The sequence below is a fragment of the Terrapene carolina genome, unplaced genomic scaffold (assembly GCF_002925995.2).
Source record: "Terrapene carolina triunguis isolate 2854851 unplaced genomic scaffold, T_m_triunguis-2.0 Scaffold93, whole genome shotgun sequence".
In the NCBI taxonomy this organism is placed as follows: Eukaryota; Metazoa; Chordata; order Testudines; family Emydidae; genus Terrapene; species Terrapene triunguis.
Window position 1 is genome coordinate 17,342,279 of NW_020664444.1, and position 12,066 is coordinate 17,354,344.

Here is a 12,066-nt window from a genome sequence, read left to right on the forward strand (position 1 = left end):
ACAGAACAAGGATGTGACAAGAGGCATTATCAGGAGCAGTTATTAATATTGTAATACATCTGGAGCTACCTAGGAACAGCAGTTGTCACTGTGCTGCACATCAATCACTGAAACCTTCACAGTGGTAGTAGGGATAGAACTCAGTGCCTTCCCTTGCAAAAGCAGGGGTCTCTAACTTCTAAAGTTAAGGAGAAACACTGTTAGCTATTAGCACAGTAGAACCTGCGATAATCAGTTGAAGACTTCTGAGGTTATGACGATGCAGTAGTGACAGTGCACACACGCCTAGTTCATGACACACTAGTTATATAGATTTGCCAAGTTTTAATTTATTTTGAATGTTTGTATTTTTGTTAACTAAATTTTTCTTAATGCGATGTGCAATATGAAAACAGGATTAAAATATTATTTAAATACTCTGTAAAAATCTAAGCTGGCCTGGTACTGATTTTCACCCAGATTCTGCAGCTCAAACTCCATTATTTTTCTGGAAGAATGGCTGTCATTTCAATAGAACTGTGCTGATTTACACCAGCTGAGGATCTGGCCCTCTAAAGTAACCATCCTGCTGATTTTTTTTTTTTTTTTTTTTTTTTTTTTTTACAGTGCCCTTCTCTTACATCTTTGCTGATAAGTGAGCCTGGTGTGTTGGCTTCATGACAGTAAAGCAAGTTGATTAGCAAGGTATGTGCTGGACAGATTATTTAAACAAATCTGTCTGAGCTTCCTCTTATCAACCTATGCCTTTTTTTTTAAAGTAAATTTATCTAAAAAACCCAACTAAATTATTTAAGAATAGATTAAATGGCATTAAAACTATTGTACAGAGAGTTCCCACTATGAATCTTTTGCTGTCTTGTTTTTGTTTTGGTCTTTGATCACTCCGTGTTTAAGAAATGGGAACAAAGCCAACGTTGAAAGTTTGAGAACTAGGAACTGCAGCCCTTAAAGTTTTGAATGAAGAAGCCCCTGGACAAAAACTGTCAATGGGTTCTTCTGATAACAACGCCTTCATTTCGGAGAGGAAAGAGGAAGGGATGGGGAGAGGCTGTTCCTTCTCTCCTCTCTCCCACCCCAGTGCCCTAGTTTTGGGCAGGCAAACCGCGGGGCTTGTGACTACACCCCCAGGCCTGATCCCGCTTTCCTCTGGCCAAAACCATTGGCATTTCCTCTGAGCTCACACAATAAATGACGCGGCCCCTTTTCCCCTCGGAAGAGGAAGCTTCGGAGCTAAGTAACGGTTGGGGGAGACGGGCTGGACTAAGGAAGCACAACAGCAGGGGCGAGGGGGCGGTGAGTGCGTGTCCCGGGACAGGAGGCCGAAGCAGGCAGGGGGACCGGGGCTGGGTGCGTGTCCCGGGACGGAAGGCAGGCGGGGGAAGGCGGCTGGCTGGGCGCACCCCAGGGGCGGGAGCAGGACCCGGGGGAGGCGGCTGGCTGGGCGCAACCCAGGGGCGGGAGCAGGACGAGGAGGAGGCGGCTGGCTGGGCGCACCCCAGGGGCGGGAGCAGGACTCGGGGGAAGCGGCTGGCTGGGCGCACCCCAGGGGCTGGAGCAGGAGGCGGCTGGCTGGGCGCAACCCAGGGGCTGGAGCAGGACGAGGAGGAGGCGGCTGGCTGGCTGGGCGTACCCCAGGGGCTGGAGCAGGACTCGGAGGAGGCTAGCTGGCTGTCCCGGGACTGGAGCTGGGAGTGGGGGAAGAGCACTCGGTGGGAGGAGCTGGCACGCCGGGAGCGGCAGAGGTAGTGGGTCTAGGGCAGCCGGCAGGGGGGTGCCTGTCCCGACTCCCGGAGCTGGGGGAGGCTGGTGAGTGGGGTGGCGGGCGCCCCCTGCATGCGGAGGCCGGGGGGCGCTGCCGCAGCCGGTACCATGGGCTGAGCTCCCGCCGCACCATGACCGTCTACACCCTGAACCTGCGCGTCTTCTGGCCGCTGGTGACTTGCCTGTGCACGGCCCTCGTGTGCCTCTACCAGGCCGTGCGAAGCAGGGCGGGCGCCCCGGACTCGGACAGCGCCCCGGACTCGGGCTCCGTCCCGCTGCTCAAGGGCTCCGCGCTGCTGCTGCTGGGCTTCCTGCTGCTCCGCTACTGCGCCTCCCGCAGCGGCGGCGGGGAGTGCGGCCAACGGCCCCGAGCCGCAGGCGGCCCCGAGGCGCCGCCGAGCAGCGCCGCCCGCCGGAGCCTGCTAGAGAGCTTCTACGAGCAGCAGCTGCGCCTCTCCCCGCACGTGCTGGGCCACAGTAAGGCGCACGTGAGCCGCATCGTGGGCGAGCTGGTGCGGGCGGCCAAGGCGCAGGGGCTGCAGCCGGGGTCCCTGACCCCCACCCTGCGCGGGGACTTCGTGCAGATCGGCAGCGCCTACGAGCAGCACAAGGTCCGCAGCCCGGACTGCTTCGACATCCTGGTGCCGCTGAGGCTGCCGCCGCGCCTGGAGCTGGAGCCCCGCTGCTTGGGCGCCGAGGAGCCGGGGCTGGCCCCGGAGCTGCGCAGCGCCTTCACCTGCGCCCTGAAGGCCCCGCAAGGGGCCGCCTGGCCCCGGGGCTACCGGCCCTTCAGCGAGGGCTTCTGCGTGGAGCTGCAGGGCAGGCGCTACCTGTCCTCGGCCCTGGTGCTGCGCTGGTTCCAGGGCCACCTGCAGCGGTGCCTGGGCGCTGTGCTCTACCGGCTGCAGGAGCGCTGCCGCATCAGCCTGGCCGCCTGCCCGGGCCGCCAGCTCACCCTGCACATCCTGCCGCGCTCCGACTACGTCTGCTGCCACATCTCCATGGCCGTGCGCCTCATCCCCGCCATCCCCCTGGGGGACTCGGTCTATCTCATCGCCCTGCAGCCCGGCGCCAGGAAAGCCCAGCCCGGCACTGCCTGCCCCCTGCAGGCCCTCTGGGGGCTCAACGTCTCCAAGCAGGAGCAGCGGCTGCTGAGCTGGCTCAAGGAGCAGACCCCGACCAACTCCTGCCACCTCAAGTGCCTGCAGATCCTCAAGGGGCTGCGGGACCTGCGCGGCCGGGGCTTGGAGCAGCCCTTCGGCGCCCAGTGGAGCCGCGTCCTCTCCTCCTACATCCTCAAGACGGCGCTCTTCTCCTTGTTGCTCCGGGGGCCCTGGCAAGCCTGGGAGGAGCAGTTCCTGGCGGAGCGGCTGGAGGACCTGGTGCTGTACCTCAGGGACTGCCTGCAGAAGCGGGTGCTGATGCATTTCTTCTTGGGCAACGCCAACGTCCCCGAGGCGGTGCCGGTGCCTAAGCTCCTGAAGGAAGCTGCCCCCGTCAATCTGCTGGCTGCCTTTGACGCCCCTACTCTAGACTTGGCCGCCTTCCAGCTTCTGAACACCTGGAACCAGGCTCCTAAGATCATCCGAATCTACAGTAGCTCAAAGTACTTGAGGAAGAGCCCCACGTTGTGTAAGCACATTACCGATACCGGGCAAGAGTCCCAAAGCAACTGAGCATCACCTGGGCGTTTGTCAGTGCCTTTGGGGCATGCACTGTGAGGCCAAAGTACATACCTGTGTTAGCTAGTAAACTACCTGAGGTTCCTAAGGGAGATCTACCTGCCTGACAGCACCAAATGGGGTTCTGTGTTTGTTTCCCTAGTCGTGGTAATCTGGGAAATCCAAAGGTCAAAATTTAAGACTAAGAAATACTGATGCTTTAAAATCTTAATAGCTTTGTAATGATGATGAGTCATGGAGAAACTATGAAACTTCCAGGAAAGTGCCTTAATTAGAAAGCACTACAATAACCACTTGTAAATCTAATTTAGTACCAGATTTATAGAGGGGTTCACACTGATGAATTTGGAGTGTCATCTTAAAGTTTAGTCACAAAAGTGACCCTGTCCAGAGCTTTCTTTTAATGCAAAAGATAATCAGGATCAAAGATAAATGGCATGGAAAAAAGTCAGTGTGACAAGGTACTTTTTTGAGGTGGAGGAGGAGCCAAGGGTGTTTCTTGATCCTTAAACACAGTTTGAAATATTTATTCAATGAGACACTCATCGGTGGTTGTCTGTGTGATTTAATATACTGTGCTAAATAATATGCAAATTAATATAAAATTAAATTATGAGGCGTGACATTAAAACCTATTTGACAAAAGTATGAAGAATCTAGTTGTACATTTGTGTTAAAATGAAGGTCGCTCTGAAAGATTAAAATATAATTATACAGCTCACAAATGAAAGAAGAACAATAGCACTTTATTTCCATAAAGGCCTTCATTTTATGGTAATTGGCTGCACTAAATATTTAGTGTGAACATAGAGGTATTAATATTTTTTTTATTAAAAATGGATGGATGTGTAAATCCTCTAAGCATTCTGTCTTGGTTGTTAGACCTGAAGCATTTTTCTTCCTTAAAAGTTGCTGTACCTTAATAACTACCAAACCTCCCCCACACCTTATTTGCTATACTGTGAAATTTAAAATAACTCCAAAAATGTAGAGGTGTAAACTCGCTGCTGCACCCATGTGTTCTTCACTGATAGGTCAGTAAGGTCCTTTAGTGGATCAGCTAACCAAACTCTTGAACTGTGGCAGCACTATGGTCTGCAGCAGACCAGGAGATACCAGAAGCGAGAGATGGTAGTTGTAGTGCAGCAAATATTTTTTTGTAAAAATAATATTTCAGGGTGCCTTAAAGTTCCCAAAACTTGGGACAAATTCATGGTACAGTAAGTACTTATTAACTTTGGTGTCCCTTTAACGTAAACACCAGCCAGATAATTTCCATGTGTAGATAGATTATTTGAGAATACCTCATACAACTTCTCAATTGATCTGTAATAAGCGCTTACTGTCTTTGAATAGTATACATTAATAGTTTAGTTTTGGATTTTAGCTGAGAAAATACATTTGACCTTATGGGCCATTGCTGCATTAAACTATAGTATGTAGAAAAGGATTAGAAAGCTTCTATTTCATATGCTCTTTAAAAGTGTGCTTCATTTCTGATATAAATAGTTAAAAACTAGTGAACCAAATGCATCACAGTTTGTCTGCAAAATTACACATTCTAAGCAATCCAAACTCTACAAAATACATTTCCACAGATTCTGAGACCGCATCCTTGAAGATTAAAAGTATTAAGGCACCAAGCCTGTAATTGAGTTTTTCATGTGCGTAAGGTTAAGCATGTGCCTGATCGTTTGCAGGATTGGGTCCTATGTGGACAGTCTGCTGTGCTTAATTTTAAATCAGTAAATGAATTGGGAACAGCTGGGAATGTTTGGAATAATTTTAAAACTGTTAAAATTTCAGAATATTGCTCCGTATATATTATGCTGGTGTTCTCTATCTGTAGTCATACATGATAGAAAATAGCAAACTTTTAAAAACAACCACAAAGCTTCATAAAACCTAGTTTACTAAACTGAAAATTTCTTCAGTTTTAGATGCATGTTTCCTTGTATTTGGTTTTTAAACTGTCTTTGCTGTCTTAGGTGCTAAATTACCTGAAAATAAGTGTCACTTTCTCAAGTTGGGTTATTTTTACATGGAGCGTTGGTTCTCTCTTTGGGCAAATACAAATGGCTTGTTTATGTGTAGTGTTGACCACTGTGCTCATCATGCGGACCTAAGTGACCTACCTTGGTACATTTTTAGTAGGCCAAATGTTTACTGTTTTGCAGACTTGTATAGGGTTGCCAAGCCTCCAGGATTGTCCTGGAGTGCCCAGCATTTAAAGATTGTCATGTGATGAAATCTCTAGGAATACGTCCAACCAAAATTGACAGCCCTAGGTACACATACAAGGAGTGCTATTCTGCAGTCCTGGAGTCAATAGGAGTTTTGCCTGAGAAAGGGCTAGAGAATCAGGCCCAAGGTATTGTGGTTGCCTGGAGCACTTAATACACATTTAGTTCAACAGTTAATTCTGGCAACATGATTACCTTAGTGAACTATCTGTTTGTTTACATTAGTGTGTAACACTTTTTTTTCCAAGAGGGACTATGTAAATTTTTGTGTGTGTTCCTTACTGGCTTATATAATACATGGAAACCTATTAGATTTTAATACAACTTTCTTATTGCTGTTAAGCACTGATACTACAAAGGGAAAGTTACATCAAGAAATGCATAATAAGAAGGGAGTTTGGGGAATATAAATAGTTTGAAAGTGAAACTCGAAAGTTGGGAGGAAAGGACAAATGAGGAGGAGCAGAAACACTTGGTGAAAGAGCAGTGCAGGTAATCCAAAGGACACAGAGACAGATGGAGGAACCCTGTAGAAGAGTCATGGAAGATTTGGATTGAGGTGGGGGGGAAAAGTGATTTAACCATGTTAAACCATGCTTCCAAAATGTATATAAAACAAGGCTACAGTTGTGGCGGGGCTCCACACCCATGTTCCTGTCAACTGCAAAACTCCCATTGATTTAGGCTTACTAACAACTTCAAATCAAGCTGATCTTTAATGGGAGCTTTTGCTACATAAGGTGTATGTGAGATTATGTTCTTGGTGATATGAGCAAACCAAGGCCCTGATCCTGCAAATACTTATGCACCTGCTTTAACTTCAGTCACATGAGTAGTCCTATTTGAAGTCAATGAGGCTATTTACATGAGTAAAATTAAGTTTGCACTCAGATGATGCAGTATCAGAGACTGAAACTCTCTATTGAACAGCAATTCTGGTCTGTACATTTGGGGTATTGGTTGGTATTTCCTGTGTCTGTAATGCCTACGTTCATCGATATACTTATTATGTTTGACTAAAGTGACTATTGAAAATTGGGTCTGTTAGACTATTAATGTCGTTCTATGCCAAATGAAATGTGGTGGTGCGAATACTAGTTTCTGGTGCTATCTTTAGGATCTTATCCTGCAAACATGCACATGCAGAATTTGACCCATGTGAGTAATCCATTGACACACTCTCTCCCCTCATGGGAGCGCTCACATGAGTAAAGTTCCACGCATGTATTTGCAGGATTGGGGCCTTACTTGTTACAATGTAATGTAGACTGAGCATGATAGTTTGTGTATTTAAATTAAAAATGAAATACAGAAAGAAACACGTGTTTCTTAGACACTACTGTGTATTTTAACTACATAACAATTTTTTAAGGACTTAGTATAATCAAGGCTGGTGTCACTTTTTTGGGGGAAAAGCTACATCTAAAAACAGAAAAAATTGATATGTGCATATGAATTTTTGGAACTGCATATCTATTTTCCCCATGTATTAGAAATTATAGTGTTTAATTGTTAAGTTCGTAACACTTCTTAAATGAGACCTTAATTAAATGACTAAAGCATTCCTCTTTTGGATCTTCTTGCAAAGCAATCGAAACTAAATGTCTGTTTGAAATGGACATTCATGGTACAATTATTTTTGCTGGTTAATAATCAGACCAAAGATTTAACTAAGTGTTGTTCAGCTGCTATTGTTAAAGAAAGTGTTTATATGCTTAAAATGTTAGCCTGTTCGGAACAAATGTTCATAAACTCTTCTTCTATTTAATATCCAAATACATGTGCACTTTTATTGTCTCAGCAAAAAGTTGGAGTTTTTGTTACTCATTTTTAATATTTCACTGTCTATTAATAAACAGCTGTTTTGAAACCTCTGTGCCTCAGTGATTCTGTGGCTAAAGGTAATTTCTCTATCAAGTAGAATTTACTCAAATAGCCGTGAACCCGATACTGTATTACCTAAGGGTGTAATCCTAGTGATTGCAGGAAGTTCCTCTGCCTGTGGGAAGACCTGTCCTGATGGCATGCTCCTTGGGACTATGAATAAGGATGCTGTGGAAGGACCAGGAGAGAGGTTGGAGTTTGGGCAATAGATCCACAAACTGTTTGGGTCCATTGCCAGAATTCCTTGCACGAGGATGCAGACTAGGCCAAGAATGCTGCTGCAAGTTGTAGTAGCACTGGCTGCACTGTTACCAGGTTTGGGAGGGGGCCAGTTCTGTTTTTCTGATTGGGTCCCCACACAAAGTCTGCTTGCGTTTTTAAATATGGAGGTATGCCTATCTCATAGAACTGGAAGGGACCTTGAAAGGTCATTGAGTCCACTCCCCTGCCTTCACAGCAGGACCAAGTACCATCCCTGACAGATTTTTGCCCCAGATCCCTAAATGGGCCCCTCAAGGATTGAATTCACAACTCTGGGTTTAACAGGCCAATGCTCAAACCACTGAGCTATCCCTTCCACCTTGGGATTTGCACAGAGGCTTAGGACGTCACTCCTAGTGCACAGAACTTTGTGCAAGCTGTATAGGCATTGTGTGTGTCTGTTTCAGACTTACAAACTGCATGGGCCTTATTTTGTCATTGTTTCACATGGACAACTTCCACTGAAGCTAGTTGCAGTTGTGTGTGGGTGAATGGGAGGATATCCTCCCTAATTCATCCTACGTATGATGCTAAAACCATATTTTTGTTGCTTGTGCCAATGTACTCCATTCGAGAATGGGATCAACAAGATCTGAACCTTTAATATATTAAAATACAAGTTAAACTTAAGATAATTCATCTGAAGTATTTTTCCCATCCCCTCCCCACAAATAAAAGTTTCTGTAGAGAAAAAATCAAGTAGTTCAAGAACCCATTTTATAAAGCACTGAGGAATGTTCAGCCAATTGGATTACTCAGTTGACTGAACTGACTGGCAGCTCACTAGCAAAGATGTTTTCTTGTGCCCTTATTGCACATTCAGTGATCAAAGTTTGGAGAGAGTATTTGGATTAGTTTTCTTTTTAATTAATGTCTTGAGGTGATTACATTGGTCAGTGCGTAAGCTTATCTCCACCTACCCAAAGACACTCTTGCTTGGTGCTAAAGAAAAGTCTTTGTGTCCAACCCATAGAAGAAATTGTTTTAAAATCTTTTCATCCATGTGAAAATATCAACCTTGTAATGCAGACAAGTTCAGCAGTGACTTGCTGATTAACTACTGGTAATGCAAGTTACAGGTGCCTGAAGGAAAAAGGACTTTCTTATGCATTCAGAACCACTCAAACAGGAGACTGTTTGCAGTTTGCTCTTTTAGTCTATTTCCTTCTGTACCTTCTTATTAAACATGTGGGAAAACTTGACAGGTACACAATGGGGCTGAAATTTCACAAAGGAGGACACAAACGTTATGTAGTTAACAGGTGAGAGATGAATAGCTCTGTTTCCAATCAGATCATGAAAATAATCAAGATATATAGATCTTCAAAAATATAATGGAGGAAATAGTGTTTGATCATGCTATGTATTCATTGCAGTACTCACGGATATTCTAGGGTACAGCTCTCCACCCATTTGAAGGCTTTTGGTGACTCCTGTTCTAATGAGTATGTAATTTAATACCCCAAGATCTGAAGAGTTGAATCTCTCTGTGGATCTGTTTGTGAATGGGGTTTCCATACTCATGTTTCTAGTAGATATGGTTAGTGTTTAATTTATGCAGTACCTATGCCCATATGTGGAAATGTCTATTTAAGCATGTTTGTGCCTAGCATATGTCTTATTTTGGTTATATGTCCCAAACGTTCTATTAAACCAACAATCTTCCACTGAAACTTATCAATACAGTAGAACGTAATTTGGTTTTTTAGCTCTGCATGTAAATTGCAGGACCGATTGATATCCACATAACACTTTGTGCTTTCTGTCTGAGACTGTCAAAAGTTCACTACAAACATTGATGCCTTTTAAGCTTCTTTCTACCCTACCCCTAAAGTAGAGAAGTAGTATCATTAATTCCCCCCTTTAACAGGTGGGGAAACAGCTTCAGGAAGGTAAGCGATTTGCACTGAGTCTCACAAGAGGACTGTTGCAGACCTGGAAATTGAATATGTATTTCTTGACTCCTATACTTTAAAACAAAACACTTCTACAAAAAGGGTCAGTTCCTTTCTTTAGCTTGACATTGTCACAGTGGGCTTCAGCCTGTATTTTAATGGTGCCCACAAGTGTGGTAGATGCATCCCAATCAATATAAAAAGTCATGATCACTGGCAGAAGGAGCTTATAAATAATTTGCAACCAGGGGAGTAACTAATAGGGAGATTAGGAGGTGGCAAGATATGGGCAAGCTTGCTAAGGTTATATGGTTACTTAGGGCTAGTCTACACTTACCGGTTAGTTCGACGGCTGCGGATCGAAGTTCCGAGTTCGATTTATCGCGTCTGGTCTGGACGCGATAAATCGAACCAGGAAGTGATCCCCGTCGACTGCGGTACTCCAGCTCAGCGAGAGGAGTACCGCGAAGTCGACGGGGAGCCTGCCTGCCGCGTGTGGACCGCGTCTGAACCGCGGTAAGGTCGAAGTAAGGTATGTCGAATTCAGCTACGTTATTCACGTAGCTGAATTTGCGTACCTTACTTCGATTTGGGGGGTAAGTGTAGACCAGCCCTTAGTGAAGGCTATGGGTTAGAGTAAAAGAAGAGGAAAAATAAGGTAGACAGCTGATTTGAACCATTTCTTAACATGCTTGCTCTTTAGTTTCAAGCAGTGGAAAAGATGATAAATACTGGGCAAAGAAAGTTTGGTTGTATCTAGATCCTGTTGATAAAGTTTATTGGGCCAGGGGGCGTAAGGGGAGGGCAGCCCTTGGCTCTTATTCTTGCCAATCTTGTTTTGAATTAAAACTCTGAAATGTTTTAACCTGTCTTTGGATGGAGTGTTTGGAAAACGAGAAGTATTAATCATTCTTGGATTTTGACTGGTGGACGCTATCCAGCACAATAGTACAGTGTATTCACCTTTTAAATGTAGCGAGCTCCACAAATAAAGAGCTGTGCATTTCCATTAGGCTTGTGCACATTTAAAATGTTGAGTTGTTTAATTCTTGTTGGCATGACCAATATAGACATTCCACTTCCTGTATAAGTAAGCGCTGGAACAGCAGCTATAGAGGAAATGAATCATTCCTCTATTTCTGTGTCAAAAGACATCTGAGCACTGTACAATACATTTATGAATCTTTTTATGGCATTTCTTTTAAATTCCTCCTCTACTAGAACCCTATTTACCTTTAAAAATATGTGTATAGAAGAAGGGGGAAAGCCCTTCATGTGCCTGTTTAATAGGGCTGATTCAAAAAGGTTAGGCAAACTTGGTTTATACAATGAGGCAATCTCAGGGTGCTCCCTTGAGATAGTGGTTGCTCCAGGCAGTGCTCTGCTCTCCTTCCTGTTGAATGGTGGATGGATTCCTATTAAAAAAAGAGACAGTAGTACAGTGATATACTATAGAGTATGTTTGTTGAGTATAGATTAAAGTGCATTATTTTGAGCATCTTATCTCCTCTTGGAGGCTCGTTTGTCTCTCTAGATTTGAAAAGAGGAAGCTCAAACTAGTCAAAGGATTATGAAGAATGAATGCTTCTCAAAATAATCTTTCTACCCAGACTGTAAATACTTTCACAGAAACTATTTTAGCTGCTCAGCCATTTCTGCTTTACAAAAGCTATTGAAATGTTCCGAATAATAGACGAATCACAGAATATCAGAATTTAGGAGGCTGAACCTCTCAATCCATTTTTCCTAATTTTTAAAATGATTTTTTTCACTCTTGTAAGCTGTCATGGGAGTTGATAGCCTAAATCTGTTTCTTCATTCATATTTCTTGTACTACTGTATGGTGGTTCATAGGCACGTAAACTGTTAATGCGCTTTGTTTTGGGGACTGTTGTTTCATTCTGTGTTCATACAACACCCAGCACACTGGGGCCCTGGTCCATGACTGTGGCTCTTCAGTGCTACCACAATGCAACTAATAAGACTATAACAACTCAGATATCGTGGTGATGGATGTGATATAACTGATAATATAGGTTAGTGTAAAATTCTATTTTGGTGGGAGATAGGCATGAATAAATGACTAAGGCTAAAAGTGGGGAGTGAGAGTCAGTTTCTGGCTTATCTTCCCAGTTCTAGAGGTAACTGACTTTAGGCAGGGATTTCCATGCCTCAGTTTCCATTTCTGCAAAATGGGTATAATACTTCTACTGAGGGTTGTAATTAGGCTGAATTAATATCCATGAAGAACTTTGAGAGCCTTGGATGAAAGGTGCTACTGAAATACAAAATATTATTATAGATATAAGGCTGGAATTAATGCTTGTGGAGCATATTGAA

General features: G+C 44.5%; 1 protein-coding gene across 1 annotated transcript; it reads left to right on the plus strand.

The window, feature by feature from the left end:
- The first annotated feature begins 1,188 nt into the window (after nt 1-1,188).
- ITPRIPL2 (ITPRIP like 2) lies at nt 1,189-7,556 on the plus strand. Its single transcript, XM_024204713.3, is given in 3 exon segments — nt 1,189-1,496; nt 1,498-1,612; nt 1,614-7,556. Coding segments are annotated over 3 exon segments (2,247 nt in total). The 3' UTR covers nt 3,438-7,556.
- The last annotated feature ends 4,510 nt before the right edge of the window (nt 7,557-12,066 follow it).